The 16,303-nt window shown below is 40.8% G+C and overlaps 1 protein-coding gene across 1 annotated transcript in view; it reads right to left on the bottom strand.

Moving 5' to 3' along the window:
- ush2a (Usher syndrome 2A (autosomal recessive, mild)) overlaps positions 1-16,303 on the bottom strand; it is a 193,679-nt gene that overhangs the window by 104,924 nt on the left and 72,452 nt on the right. Inside the window, exons 30-39 of the mRNA XM_070832313.1 lie at positions 13,387-13,517; positions 8,877-9,003; positions 8,212-8,313; positions 7,576-7,764; positions 6,358-6,488; positions 5,983-6,262; positions 5,312-5,536; positions 3,988-4,068; positions 1,881-2,069; positions 239-379 (exon numbers count right to left, since the gene is read on the bottom strand). Coding sequence (XP_070688414.1) covers positions 239-379; positions 1,881-2,069; positions 3,988-4,068; positions 5,312-5,536; positions 5,983-6,262; positions 6,358-6,488; positions 7,576-7,764; positions 8,212-8,313; positions 8,877-9,003; positions 13,387-13,517 — 1,596 coding nt within the window. The remainder of the gene's footprint in view (positions 1-238; positions 380-1,880; positions 2,070-3,987; positions 4,069-5,311; positions 5,537-5,982; positions 6,263-6,357; positions 6,489-7,575; positions 7,765-8,211; positions 8,314-8,876; positions 9,004-13,386; positions 13,518-16,303) is intronic.

Below are 16,303 nucleotides of genomic sequence, written 5' to 3'. Positions count from 1 at the left end.
CTTCTTCTTCTCCCTTTCTTTGTTCAGTTTATTCTATTCTGACTCTTCTTGCCTTGCCTCTTCTCTCTTCTTAAGAGCTAAAAATCTACATCACTGAGGAGACAGCATGAGAGTGTCTGAGTGTGTCTTGTTGCAGAAAAAAAATCATAAATTAATGTTACTGATGAGGAACACAGAAAGACAGAAGTTTCATGCACATTGTGTCTACCGTATGTGTGTTTGTGCTTTAGAGCCTTACCTTCCTCCGGGGTTGTGAGGTTCGATCTCAAATCATTATCATCACCATTGTCATTATGAAGACTCTCAGTGCAGCCAACAGGACTACAGGCACTTACAGTGATAATGTATCGAGTAGATGGGGTGAGACCCGTCAGCACACCTGGACAGGATGAGAGCATGAACATGTCAGAGGGGGGAGTGAGGCAGAAAACACAGTTTGGAGGATACCCACTTGATAACCCTAGTCTCCTGAAGCCTTACATTAGCTTCAGCTGAACCTTAGAATTAATGCAAGTTCGTGTGTGAGTACTGTTTTAACATAGACTTGAAAAATGTGAACCTACCCTTTAACACTCTTTTGTACCAACCCTGCTATAAAATGTTGTTGCTGAGGTATATATCAACATTCTTCAGTAGCGCAATTTAAATGCTTTACTTGTATCTGTGTGCCACTGTTGCTATGCAAACTTACAGCATTTGGCAAACAACGACGGTCTTTTCTAATTGTAAAGCTTCAGTCGTCTCCCTCTGATGTTTTTTGTCCTAGCTGTCTCTGCCCTCTCCACTCCTTTACGTATTTCTTAAGTCACTCTTTCACATCCTCTCTTCTCTTCCACCCCCTCCAGCTCTCCTCACCCTCTGTATCCAGTCACCCTGTACTTGTATCTCTTTTTTTCTCTCTCTCTCTCTCTCTCTTTCTTCCTTTCTCTCCCTCTCTCTCTGTTACCCGTGTCTTTTAATTCAATTAGGGGCCAGGGCCCCACTCCGCTGCCATTACACCCTCATTTGCTTTCTGTGTTTTTTAGCCGTAGGTGTAATTCTGCAGTCAGGTGTCGAGGCCATCATAAATTAACAAGAAGCCTTATCACGATGGACTTAATGTCTGGCAAAGAGAGAAGGAGGGAATGGGTAGCAACGAGAGAGACACTGAGAAAGACGGAGACAGAGAGCTCATCTTCATATTTGCCTGGAGACATGGTGGAGTGGATGAGAGGAGGGACGAATAGCAGCAACGGACGCAGACATCATCATCATCATAAAAGATGAAGTGAGGGAAGATCAAAAAGTGAGCAACAGAGAGAGAGAGAGAGAGAGAGAGAGAAAAGGAGCAATGCCAGGGTATGACATCATTGGGGTAGTCCTGAGTGTCTTGTTCCAAATGGAGACAGTCTCCTAAAGCTGGGGACTTGCCAAGGAGACATTAACAGGGCTGCCTGGGACAGTGTGTGTGTGTGTGTGTGTGTGTGTGTGTGTGTGTGTGTGTTTGTATGAGAGACAGAAAGAAAGTGAGGGAAAAAAGCAGTGTGAATGTGTTTTCACTAAGGGCCACAAGAAGGTGGCACAAAACCAGCTACAATATATCAAATAGGACAATGGAATAGAAAATGGTGGCAACTTAAGTTAAAATTATCATTTATTATCTACAGTATGTTTCAAATGATGCTACTTGTGATGTTTGACTGATGTTTGCCTGACACATAATGAGCAGAATCTATTTTTGTTATTCAGAAGAGGGTTGCCTCTCCATTTTTGTTTGTTATCTTCCTCCAACATGTCACTGGCGCCCCTTTCTGAGGGTATACAGTAAGTATTTCAACTGAATGTTTATATCTAATATATGTTCTGCATGTACAAATAATTCAGACTATCAAATGCTTTACCTGTGAAATTTCCATTGGCCAGGTAAATGGCTTTGATAGGTGGTACTTCTGGCTGGTCTCTATTGTAGGCCTTCAACTCATATCTGTCAATCAGCCCTCTGATGTCACCAGTGGGTGGCTCCCAGCTCACCTTGGCACTGAAGCCATTCAAGCTCTGCAAGTTGGAAGGAGGTGGTACAGACCCAGGCACTGAATGACAGAGAGAGAGAGAGATATCATGTTGATAAAGTCTGTCCAGAGACAGACATATAAAACGCACACACACGCACACACACAAGGAGAAAACCATGTTCAACCATGTTGTCATGACTGGTAACAACCACATACTATAATTATTCATTTATAATTACACTAATGAAAACAAAACAGCCAAAGAAGAAAGAAAGACATCCGGTCAAGAAGAACAAATGTCAAAAGAAAGACATCAAATAAAAGCAAAAGAGGAAAATATAAAAGAAAAAAAGAAAAAACAACAGGTGGAGAGCACATGAGGTTAAAGAAAAAGCACCCCCCCATCTCTCTGTGTTTTAATAGGCCCAGTAAATCATACCTCACCATTAGCATAAATAGTATTTATGAGAGTAGTAACTTTTTCAGCACTGATTTAATACAGCCAGCCATTCATTCTGGGCTATATTTCACAGCAATCAGCCTCCCTCCTTCTCTCTAGCACTCCCCTTCTTTCTCTCACTGACACCCTCAGTAGTTCAGGATGGTCCAGCTCCTTTCCACCCTCCCTCCCTTCCTCTCTATCTGTCTATCTCACTGCCTTACAACCACCTTCATTTTGTCTCCATCCAGATATCCATCTTGATCTGCACACACCCCCGCCCTTACTTTTTCTGGATTTAGCCCAGGAGTAGACTGGCTGTCAGTGCAAACTCTTAAAATGGTCAAACAGGTACAGGTACCAGATATATTAGTGTAGCAACCATCATTTGTACAGCAGCTTACGGTTTGTTTATAAATGCCTATAAATGTAGGTCCTTTCTACCTTTTATCGCCTTCATCTGACTCATTCCACTTTGCTGTGCTTTTTGGTGTTGCACAGAAATGTACAGTATATTAGGTCATAAAATAATGCAGCATCGAGGAGCTACTTCACGCTCTAATCTCCTACAACCTTTTTGTCTATCTTCTGTTGATCAATAACTTTTTTCCTTAACATTCCCACCTTTCTTCTCCACTTCTGCAATTCCTGTCTTCCTGTGATTCTTCCTCCTTTCATTACCCACTCACCTTGCATCTTTCGTCATCTCCTCCAACACCCTCCATTCTTTCTGTCTATCTCCCATCCTCTACTCCCCTTTTTTGACTCTTTCTGCCTCTTCCCTCCTCCCACCTTTCCTCTCAGTCCTTGTCCTCCTCCCTCCTCTTTTTCCCCTCAGTTCTTAATGTTTTTAACACTTCTTCCCTCTCCTTCATTCCTCTCTCCGGTCACAGCATGGTATACTGAGACCTACCAGTGTATCGTTCACTACTAACGAGCAGCTTTATATTACACAAGGGACCACACAGGCCATTCTGGGTTAACAGCCTTTTACTGGGATGCCCTTTAAAGAGGCCTTATCAATCTCTCATACCGCCAGGCACATGTAATATCACTGGCTTTGGATCAGTCTCACATACTGTATAACATAGCAGTGGTTTTACTTCCCAAATCTCCTCAGAACAAAGAGAAACACTATAGAACAAAGTCAACCAGAGGGAATACTTCCTCCTTGAATGTTGCAGAAAGGCAAAAATGTATAAATTGGAGCAAAATCATACATTTAGTTAGTGACTTTGTTGGTGAAATGGTAATTCTAAGACAGTCTCTCGTACACACACACACACACACACACACACACACACACACACTTTCTCTCATACCATTAGATTGTGTCAGATAGAGGTTAGATAGAAAGAAATAACGATACTGTGGCATAATGTGTGCTTGTGTATTGCAATTGCACTTCTATGAGTGCGTGTGTGTGTGAGGCCATGCCTAAGTGTGAGTGTGTATTACTATTATGATTTCATCATTATATCTGGCTGTAAACATATAGGTCTGATAATACACAGATACACAGGCTGATCACTGCCACAGACATGAGAGACGTTTTACCTTTGGCTCGGGTGCGTCCTCTCTGCCAAGGTCCTGCTGCCCATCCTCCTGCAGCCAAGGCCACTAACCTGTACAAGTACTCTTGAAAGGTGTGTGTACGTGTTTTTGCACATACGAGTAGGGGTTTGGGAGGCACATGGGACAGAGATACAGATTTCTTACATTAAGATAAATTGTATTTGCATTTGAAAAATATGCACAAAAAAAGATGCATCACATTTCTCTGTATCACCTAAAATCATTAGCACCAGTAGTTGTCATATTTACTTAGGTAAAAAAGAATAATAAATGCTAATCTTATCAAATACAATTTCCCATCTCTCTTTTAATAAGAGAAATTAAGGTGTAGCTACACGACTTACTGACGTGACATCTTTTCTGAAACTGCACAAAGTAGCTTTTCGCCAACATTTAAGCCATTTTTTCTATCCGACTTAGCTTGGATTTTTTACATTACATCGCTTACAACAGCGGGTGGAACAAAGTCGAGTCGATTTATGAAAGTCTAGTTGTATATTTAAGCCTGAAGAGTGAGATTCTTTGTTGTACTTAAAGGGTGGGTAGGCCTGTATAAACAAATTGACTCATTAAATGATTTATTTGTGTGTTCTTGGGATGAAAACGTCACTGAGGCACAGACTTCTTAATCTGAAGAACAGATAGGCAGACATTGTACTTGTGTTGCTATCTAGATATTTTAGATATAACCTGGTGCATAAGGAATGTCTCTATCACATTTTTTCCAATCTGATAAATACTATACTTTTATATTCCTAATTTTAAGGTCTCAGACTTGAGTGCCCCTTTGATTAAATGCCATTTTTTAATAGTTGTTTGCAGTTATGTGATTATGTGATTCCAAAGAGGCGTGACATCCAGATGTAGGGCAGGAAGTGAAAAGCAGAATGGATGAGATGGAAGAAAACCTGTACTTTGCTCGTTTAGATGATATTAAGAGCGAGAGGTATAAACACAAAATCACAAAATTTTTTTTGCATTTCTCCCTCTCATGACTACATCCTTTGTTACTCAATAAGAGCTCCTTGTGGTTTCTCTGTTTGATTGATTTGAGCAACCATAATCAATGCAAACCATAAGCATTCTGAGAGTTTGTGATAGAGCTTCCAATGTAGAAAATCATTTCCCGCTCCATCTGCAGTCGTCGCCAGAGCATTGAAATCATATGCAAACAAGATTTCTAAAGTTCTATCACTGAGACGCTGTTTCACTTTAAAAAAAGTATTAGTGTGCTGGCGTTCCATGCTTCGTTTTTCAGTGTTCTCTGTGTTGCTGTATTGATGTATAGTATACTGTGCGTCCTTACCAGTGAACGGCTGTAGACTATAATCTGTGGCATGTGTCGTCCTCCCACTATACACCAACACTGAATCATTTCCTCTGCAGTTGTACCGGCTTTCACTGGTGGGACAACCGTCTAAGTAGACTCTGACAGAACGGCGGGAGGCAATAAAGAGGTTAACACTTTGACTGACGGGGGGGTTTGTTTCATCACTTCGTATGGTAAGACCCCTTATGCAACCTCCGAGGCCTGTGAAAGAGGAAAGGAGAGGAGAGTGTAAAAGAAGGGGAGAACAGAGAATAGGAGAATGAAAGAATAAGAGGAGAGGAGAACAGAGGAATGTGAGAAAAGAACTTACACTTCACTTACACCACCAGTGTAGATACTGTGAGCAAATAACACTAGAATCACTAAGCCTAGCAACTGAATGGTGCCCTGGCCAGATAGAGAAGTGGCCAAGATATGGTCAAAGCAAACATGACCTGCAATTACCTATACTCTCACTTGTTTAACTCCATACAATAAAACCAAGAACAAGGAGCCAACAAACAAGTAAATGCTATGTTTGACAAACTGTGCCAGTCATGACCAAATGAAACACCTCTTCTTGGTTGAACAACTGGCAATTTGATTGGGTCAATGGGGTAATATTATTTCGTAGCAGTAATACTATTTAGTGCATACATATATCTCACCGTGTTTGTGACTTCGACTGTCCAGGGCAGGATGTGAGAGCTCCATGGGCACACCGCCCAAGTATAATGGCGAATCAACTCTCAGCCTGACTGCTCCTCCCACTACCCTCGTCTCCTCAGCCCAGTCATTGACCGCAGCAAAGATGAGCGAGCCCCGTTTTGCCATTGAAAGCTGTTTCCAGTCTCCATCACAGTAGCTAAGCCCCGCCCACATGCTGAGTTCAGTCACATGACCTTCAGAGGCAAGAGTGAAAGACAGGAGACCGCCCTCCAGCTCCACCTAAAAGCACACACCAATGAACACAAGGCTTTGTCTTTAAATTGTTTTGTTTGAGTATTTCCACCATTTAAACAGTAATTTTAAACGCATCTTACCAGCATGTAGTCTTCAGTTTGTGTGTTGTATGTAAAGAGTAAAAGTGCATTTAGCTGGTCTGTTCTGAAATCCATAGAAATGTCAAAATCCTGTCCACCATCGAATACATCTTTGCCCATCTCCAAGTAACCTGAAACAAGGAGGAAATACTTTTTAACATGCTATTTCATTGCAAAGCAAAGGGAAGGAAAGCCCCTTAGAGTCACTCTTAAGGAAGTGTGTAGGATTTAGAGGGATCTCTTGGTGGAAATGGAATATACTATTCGTGATTATGTTTTCAGTACTGTATAGTCACCTGAAACTAAAAGTTGTTGTGTTTTAGAATGAACAGCTTAGAATGAACACTTTCTATCTACATACAGAGTGTCCTATTTCTCAGAGTCCACCATGTTGCACCGCTATACTTCTACAGTAGACAAACAGGGCCTTTGTGCTTTTACCTTGAAGAGGCTGATTGAATTTGGTGGTGCCAATGCATGGGCTGGAAGAAGAGGCAAGAAGTGGAACGCCATTTTGTGGTGTTAGAAGTTTGAGAACCCACATTTTGAAAAATGGAGGATCATACTTATTAGTTAGCAAAAGGAGGAGCATGAATCCTCCACAGCCACTGTAGCTTCTCCTAGGGGTGAGCCCTGGGGTAATCAGCTGGTTGCAATCTGCAACCTCTCTGCTAGATGCCATTAAATCCTACACACTGCACCTTTAAAACGTGTGACATGTTAAAATGCTTTGTCAATATATTCAAAGGTGAATACAAGGCAGGAAAAGCAGGTCTTTTTACAAAGCAATAATGGAGAAAAAGTGCACAGATGAATCTGATCTTTCACACAGACACCAATTAACTTATCATCATCGTATTTATCAACATGAAACAACAACAACCTCATTATCCCCAACATTAGCAGCAAGCATCTTATTAAGACATACAGTTTTGCCAGTGTATTAGGGATACTAAACTTTCATTTGTGGTTATATCTTAACATGAAAAAAGACCCCACAGAGCTTTTCTCTGCAGTTCTAACATCCTGTTGCATATCGGGATGTTTCTATATGGCAGTATGAAGTGTTGTGCTACAATGTAAATGTTCATTTAACCTTAATAGTCATTGCTCTTTGTAGCATGTAGTAATTCATTGTCCTAGTGAAACAAAAAAACTGAACGAACAAAAAATCATTTTAACCATTTACATTTTCAGTAACAATCAATGAGGTCCTACCATGACCAAGAAAATGGGCTCCAACCACAATTTGAACAGGACATCCCTCCCAGCTTTCATACACTGTCTCCTTCTCTGTGGCTTTTGCCCAGTCCAGAGATTTCCATTCCTCTGAGGGACTGTCAGTCACCTTGAAACTCACGTCTCTGAGGCAACCAGAGAAACCCTTTCGCACTAGTCGGGCATCACCTGGTGAAACAGACAAGAATAAATACCAAAGTTTTGATTTGAAGTCGTCAGTGGCAATTGCCATCCAGTACATATACTAATGACCAGGAGTTACCACGTATCAGTGCCTGAATATACAAATTATATGAAGGCAGCAAGTTAGTCTGGTTCTAGTAAAGCTGGACCTCAACCAGGAGGCTTACGATTTATATCCATTCCTAAATCATACTTGAGGAGAACAGAAAATTAGACAATACTATGTAACCCAGGACAGTAGCACTACCTGCCTTATAAGAGTGGAGGGAATTTTGGTAAAATTACATCTCCCTTTTGAGAATCAATACAGCATATTAAAGAAAATAAACAACCAAGCCAAGTTCAGGTGGCCAAAATGTATCTATTTAAATGTTAAAGAAAAATAAAATGACGCATCAAAATTGACAAGCGAGTGGGTGAAGATGGACTTACCTGAATCCTCTCTTAGCAAAGTAAAGTCTTCAGGCAGCCCTCCAATGAACACCCCCGTGTTCTCACCAATAACGGTGCTGCCACTGGAGGCTGACGCACTTCCTGGTAACGTGGTGGGGCAAAGCAAAAGTGCAGAATGATGTGGGGATCAAAGTAAATATGAAATCAGAGCGTTTAGTGGACGAAAAATGACAGAACACACAAACGGGGTAAACAAAAAGAGAGAGAAAAAGGAGAGAGACAGCAGAGGGGTGAGACCATACTCAGAGAGAGATCATACTCATGTAGTTTCTGTCCAGACTCAACCAGAAAGAAAGAAAATGAATAACACATTTAAGAACAACTAAGGAACATACAGAACGTGTGCTTCTGTGTGTGTGTGTGTGTGTGTGTGTGTGTGTGTAAGGCAGTAATTTTCTCATCAGACCCAGAGTGGCTGGGATTAACCTGGCTAATACCTCCATGCGGAGTTGGGGGATTTACATACATACTACACATACATACATACAATTACACATACACACACATACTTGTCAGTTTCACACTATTCACATCTAAGCACACATGCGCTTGCATTTACGCGCATACACACACACACACACACACACAAACACACACACAAGGCAGATACACACAGTGGTCAGTATGAATATGAGAAGAGTTACCTCTGTATTGATTGTTTACAACGATTGTTCCCACGGCCCCTCGCCTTGTTGCTATGATGTGGTGCCATTGTCCATCATTGTAGCGGCGCCCTCCATCACCCTGTACTCTCACAGCCACCGCGGAGCCCTGCACACACGCACACACACACAAACCCAAAATACAGGCAAGAATTTAAATACCTATACATTAATGGTGTTGTGAAGACATCCAGTTGACTTATACTTGCTTCCTAACTGTGTCCATAGGTCTCACAACTCTGTGTCTTACAGTAATCACTAAAGTAAATCTATGACCTCTGGCTTTAAATCAATCAAACATGCTTACTTTGTAACATTTTGAATTATTAGTTTGTAACATTTCAAATTATTGCTTCCTTATCCCTCTGATGTACAAACAAGGTTAGACATTAAGGATCGATGACACACATCACACAACACACCACCCTCAAAGGACATGAACGTATAATCATCAAAGTGTTGTTACAGGGCTTTTTGCTACCTATTAAGTATGACATCATTGTTGTGATCAGCTTTTAGCAAGTAGGCAAAGAGTAATGTAGTAAAACAAGAGTAACAGGTACGTGCACACTTGCACAAACACACTGACAACATATATCCAGGCACAGACACACACAGTGATGAAGATTTAATGATGGGATCAATAAATGTATGAATGCCAGAGTATATCAGCCTCTGACATCTTTACTACCAATGCTAGACAGCTCTACTTAACAAGACAACATGGGAGGAGTCTCTCTGCCGCTTTCTCTCTCTCTCTTTTACGCACACACACACACACACACACACAAACACACCCGTTTGAATCCCCTGCCTGGGAAAAACTGGCAGTGGAAGCAGCATTCAACTCTCCCAGACACTACTACTGTGGTGCCCTTGAGCAAGGCATTTAGAGCATAATTGCTGGGCAGAAACACTCTGAGCATAGCCCACTACCAGTCTTTTTCTCTTACACAACAACACACCATACATGCATCTATAGAGTGGATACAAGGAAGTCACTTTCACTTTGTTAGTAAATATAGTGCAGCATTAGCTAAAGCCATGTCACTCATTATGTGCGTAAAAAGTAAATGGCTGGATGAAACACACTCTTTGCAAAGACCCATGGATGATGGTGGCATCATCCCTGTAGCCTGCACTTGAGATGTACAGCACTCGGCTGTGGAGTGTGTCTGTTACTGTGTGAGAATGCCAAAATGCCAAACCACCTTAATATACAGTATGTGAGGCTGGAAGCTGATGGACACACACCAAATAAATAGCACTTATCCAAAGTGCTGCCCCTGCGGCTTTCCCAGCTATACTTGGCAGCCCGCTACAGAATGTGAGCCCATCTATGTGTGTGTGTTACTGTGTGTGTGTGTGTGTGTGTGTGAATATATACTGTGTGTAAGAGTATGCAGTTCAGAGGGTAAGAGTGTGTGTTTGGGCATTTGTGTGTATGAGGGCAATGGCTTAAGGACACTGAAAAGATAAGGACACAGAATGAGGGGGGTTCGTCACTCATACATCTTTTAAAAAACTCCAATTGTAGAAATATTTATATAAAATAGCCAAGAGAGAGATATGGATGAATAAAAACTTGCTTATTTTCATGATCTCAAAGGTCTTATGGTCATTTGTTGCCAACTGTCAAGTGTGGGCCAAGCACAAAACCACTTTTATAAAGCTGCCCATTCAATCCCTCTGCCAAGCTTGCCACTAAAGACAGTGTTGAGTACGGATGGAGAGAATCAACAAGGACCTGGAGACAGTGTCTGATCTCTTACAGTGCCTTTCCCTGGAGTCGCCTCCTAATCTGTAAAGGCTGCCACCCCTGGGAGAGGCCTTATGCCACTCAGACTAGAAGGAAGACTACAAGTGTAGTCAATCTACCATTTTTACATTTAGGTAAATAAGAGATGGAGGCCGACCAAAATATCAAACCAAGTATGAAAGATAAGTTTGAGTATGTGTTTTCATAAGTGGTAAGGAGAAAAGGGGATCCCTTAAATAATAGAACAACAGAAGTGCAGCTTCCTAAAGGGAGGTGTCAGCTTGTAGAGTACAGTACAGTAAATGCACATTTAAGGAGCACCATTAAGTGGATGGGTAGACAGTGACAGCTAACTAGCTAGTGTTATTGTGTGTGATGAGTGCCACATGTGCATTAAAGCATTACAGCCTGTGACAGACACTGTACTTACTTACAGAGCAGCTACTGTGTGCTCTGTAAACTGAGACTGCCACCTGCAACAGAGTGTAAACTGTATTTGTGTGTGTTAAATAGTTTGTGACAATAAGTTCACTCCAGTGTTTTGGTCTTCCCCGTCTACTTGTGAATGGGAATGTTTTGAGTGTGCATGTGCTTCAATGTACTTATGTGTGCATGTGTGTGTGTGGCACCTCACATGTGCACATATTTATGAGCATATCACTTTCCTATGTCATGCTAAATTACCCCCCTTGCACTAGTAATCCCATTAGGCTAGCTCAACAGGCTAATAGGGGGAAGTAATGGGCCCAGCTATATGTATCTAGGGGAACACTAATAAGCCGTGACACCACTCCTACTGTTAATTACCCCAAACTAGCCTAAACAAAGAAATCAACCCAGTTGGACAAGACACACATCGACTCCATCGCACATCCAGCAACACACATTACCACATTATCACCACAAGTCAAGGATCTATTCAGTGACATACACCCCTCTGCACGCATAGATACATCCCATGGTTACATTTTGATGAAGTCTTTTTGATAATATGTATTGAATAGTGATAGCGATGAGGAAGGAAAGTGTGTATGTGTGTTTGTTAGAGTGTGTAATTAGTTGGTGGCCTCATGGAAGTATGTGTAATCATCTCCCATCATCACTTTCATCATCGAAGTCGTTGACTCTTTAACCCCTCTACATGTGTCTGTATGGATGGATAAGGGGAGCAGGGCGGTGTGTGTGTGTGTGTGTGTGTGTGTGTGTGTGTGTACGTGAATGTGAGTGTGAGTGTGTGTGTGTGTGCAGGGGTGCAAAGCTTAATTAGCTTGCAATTGGTATTCACGCGTGGTGACTGCAGGGAATGAGTTAATTGCAGTCCAATTCAAACGTTGACACACTTTCAAAGTTTGTTCCCCTCTCCCTGTCTCCCTGACAGAAACCAATGAGGGGCTACCGATCACATTTATTAGATGAGAGCAAGTGAGAGAGAAAATGGGAAAGAGACAGCGAAAGCAAGAGAGATAGAGAGAAAGAGGGAGACTGAGAGAGGGGAGGATGAAGAAAGAGAGAGAGAGACATTGTTGGACACTAGGGACAGCAGTATACTTCAAAATAAAAACAATTTTTAACATCTATATCTGAACAAGTCTTCGTTCGTATGCACTGAATCTTGCTGTGATTAATACTGTATGCACAATATTTTCTATATCATCTAATTTCAAACAAATTTCACAATTTGTGCTTTTTCCAGATTTTTGTTGTGTTATACAGTATGTTTAAAAAGACTCAGTTGTAAAAAGGTGTGTGAAAAGCTTGTGCTCCTGATGACGCAGTTAGTAATTCACCGTCTCTGGGGAATTCAGAAGTCTACGGTTCAAATCCCCAGATGGCCAAGACCTACCAATTTTACCAAAATCTTTGACAATACACCTGGGAAAAGTAAGGTGATGTGTGTTTTTCTTCAGAATTATATCCTTAACAGTTATTGTTGTGATTCTCTAAAGTCTTGTTACATCCTGTCTCTCTGTCTTCTGCTTATGGGTTGGTTTGGCTTCCTGGCCCAGGAGCCAGTGGGTTGGTAGATGCACACAAGGTGGTACATCCTCCTGACTCTGCCCATCTGTAGTGAACTCTTTCAGTTTAAAAGTTGACAGCCACTTTCTGTGCTCTTTTGTCAAATGCCCAGTCTCCTGTGACAAATCTCAGATATCCAGTATGTGTAAAATAAGAATAAAAGAATTCGAATTTAATAAGGTGGCTGTCTTTTAATGCAAAAGTTAAGAGTTCAAATTCAACTTTTGCCATCCTGCACACGGTCTGAATCTTTGAATTTTCCAGTGTGATTCATGACACTTCTCACAAAGCAGCAGTATTTGTGTATAAATTACTAGACATAGCAGGTGGGTTGCAAATTCCACACACTACTCAGGCACATAAAATGACACTCCTTTACGACAAGGTGATGCTTAATAATCATGTTTATGTTTTCTCAATATTGCAGAGTCAAAATGATGTCATCATTTCAATCTCTCAAGTCATTTGCATTTTTGCTCACTGTTCTTTTGCTCAATCATTGCTGCCTGTGGCTGTATTTGTTTCCTCACTACAGAAGTCATGCTGGCCCAAAATACAGACAGATACTAACAAATTACAACCAATTCAGACCAGCTGGCATACCGAACTCTTTTGAGGTTGCATAACTGTTTTGTAATTATTATTATGCATATCAGTCTTGAAATATCAGTTCTTTGCGCTCACATTCTTAAAAAGAGCAAAAAAAAATATACATACCTGTGGGTCAAACAAAAAGTAAAGGCGTCCATTTTTGATGTGAATAGCCAGGAACTCGTCCTGGTTTCCTGGAGAGAAGGCACAGAGCAGCAGGCCATCTGGGGCCAGGGTCTTGAAACTCAACTCAACACCTGATGTAAAGTGAGACCAGGAACAAGTGTATGTGGAGACAGTAGGAAGGAGAGAGAGAGAGAGAGAAAAGTATTCAATCGTCTTACATTTGTTCTCAGGCACTAATTCAACATGGGCTGAGCATCTAGCAATACATTCAATACATGGCAGATTCTTTATTGTTGTAAAATATTTGATATAAAGTATAAAGAGGGACCATTTAGTATGACCATTTTAAGACTTTGAATAGCAGTTAAACCTTTTAAACTCTGCCAGACCCCCTGGGGGGTTAGTTGTGGCAGCTGTTATCAAGGCGTAACTCAATAAGGGACCTGCAGTGTCCCAGTGTTAAATCTGACCATTTAGATATCAGACTGCACCCCACGTTTACCATCTAACCTAAAAAGAGGGACCATCTCTGCATGTGCAAGGTCTTTAATTTTCAGGTCACTTTAAGTACGTGAGAAAGCAAGTCATAAAAACTGCTTTGAAATTTTTGACAGGAATTAACACAGAGATAATATATGCACACTACTTCCTTCTCCCTCCAGACTGTCTGAAGAAATGTGTGCATGGTTAACCCCCTAAGCACCACTTGCACACCAAGTGCAGAACCCTCAGTCATAACATTAGGATAATCACGTAACGCCTACTGCTCTCTTCAAACTTTGCGGCCAGGTATGATGTACAGGTATGATGTCTGTTTACAAGTAAAAAAAGAAGGAATGTGATCAAATTCACTGTTTCCCAACTGCACCAAAGCTCTGAGCTGACTTCATTTCCACTATAAGCCAACCATCTACGATAATCTTACCACTAAGATACTCTCGGGAAAACATGAATGTCAGAAGACTATCCTGAGTAGACAGACCTATTTCACACTTAAAAGCTCTCAATTGTAATCTCTTGCTTTTATCTCTTTAAGCCACAATATTATATTCTATATTATAGGAAAGATAAAATAATTGAATGAGTGAATATGGTCTCTTTAAGATCCAGATTTTTTTTTAACACAATAAATGGAAGCATTGACAATTCTGTGCTCCAGTCTTTAAGTCCGTATATCAGTATACCAGCGATAATTGATTTAGGAGAAATATTACAGGCTTTAGTATTTTCAAGTTACAACATTGCTCTATATGAAAGTTTGTGGCTAACTTCAATACGACTTGATAATCATAAAGCCTATATAAAGTTCTAAACCACCAACTGGAATGATGATGGATTTGGGATGTGAGAAAACTGAACAAATAGTTGAATCTACTGTATCATTCCAACACAGCTGTCCTGCCTGTGGTAAATGGTTCGGTGCTTCGTTTGTTGCCTTATTAATGCATACTGTGAATCAAAGCTTCAACAATGTGGGAAACTTGTGGGTTCTTAGACCAGCAGGACCTCTAACACACACACACGCACGCACGCACACACACACACACACACAGAATTCATCCAGCGTGCTGTCTTGTCATGTTACTATGGATCAGAGATTGAATCTTAATCCACTACCAGATCCACATAGCGACACAGAGCATGCATTTTATGTGTGTGCCTGTGAGTATGCGCACGCTTCCTCAGCTCTGTCAGTCTCTGAAGGGAAAAGAAGTGTGGGAAGATCTGAAGAGTTGAATGGTGGAAGTCCAGGGTTCATCAGAAGCCAGTGTTAGCAAAATAATTAGTGTGTGAATTCACTTAACATGGAGAGGAGTCAAACAGTTACATGGCAAACTCAAGATGAATACAGATCAGCCGTTTCAGAGCTCCTAGTTTTCACACTATTTTGAATGAAAAATACCCTTTCTGTGTTACCTTGGGTCCATTTCTAACTGGATCTTTTTTATGCTCCGTATTGATATATAGCAAAAGATCGTGATTTGCACTTCAAATCAATTCAAATCAATCTTATTCATATAGTCTAAAAACTTTACAAACCTTCCATGATCCTACAGCTTCTAGGACCACAAATAGTGTCATAGTAACTACTGGCAACAGCCGTAGCAGCAGTTACATGGATCAGAGGTTCATATTTGGGTGTCAGTATATGTTGCTGAATATATGTTGAATACATTTCTTTCACTGTTTCCTCTCTGACTCCCTTGTAAGAAGTGGTGATAGAAATGAGAACTGATCCTAACTAATAGAAGGGATAGTAAATTGGATCTTACTGATGCAAAGATGGTAGAAATGATGCATGAAATGTTGTGCCAGTGTACCAATGCAAATCAATGAATAGGCTGTAATATACATGGACATCCTACAAGACAAAGCCAAAATCCTTCCCAGATAATCGAAGGACAGTTGAAGACGAGGGAGAGAGGTGAAGCAAAGATCTGTGTTGACACTGATTTTATACAGTGTGACAAAAACTTCCAGAGGATACGATCATCTACAATACCCATCGCGAATAAGCTTCTATAAATCTGCGTAGAAATAACAAATCTCAGAACTTGCTTTCTTGTTTTAGCTCTCAAGTTTTCTTCAGTATCTAAGTAATCTAGTGGCAGCTGCATGTAAACCCATAGGAACATCGTAAACAGTAATTGCTAAAAGCTAATTGGGAATACTTGTAATTATATAATAATTTGTCAAAATGTCAACAATTTGATTTTATCATTTTGGTTACCAAAAAGGCCCATGTGTTTTATCAGATTAGGAAAAATATTTTGATTTACTTTGACACAAAAGTCAAATTTCACATTGAGTGGTAAGAAAGGAAAAACAATTAAATTACAGATTGAGATTTTGCCGATAAATAGTTTGTAATTACAGCTGTGATTACCACCGGGGTTGGGGAGGAAAATTACCCACT

This window comes from Pempheris klunzingeri, chromosome 1 (assembly GCF_042242105.1).
Source record: "Pempheris klunzingeri isolate RE-2024b chromosome 1, fPemKlu1.hap1, whole genome shotgun sequence".
Taxonomy (NCBI): domain Eukaryota; kingdom Metazoa; phylum Chordata; class Actinopteri; order Acropomatiformes; family Pempheridae; genus Pempheris; species Pempheris klunzingeri.
Note: the sequence above shows the minus strand (reverse complement) of the source record. Positions and strands in the feature narration are given on the sequence as shown.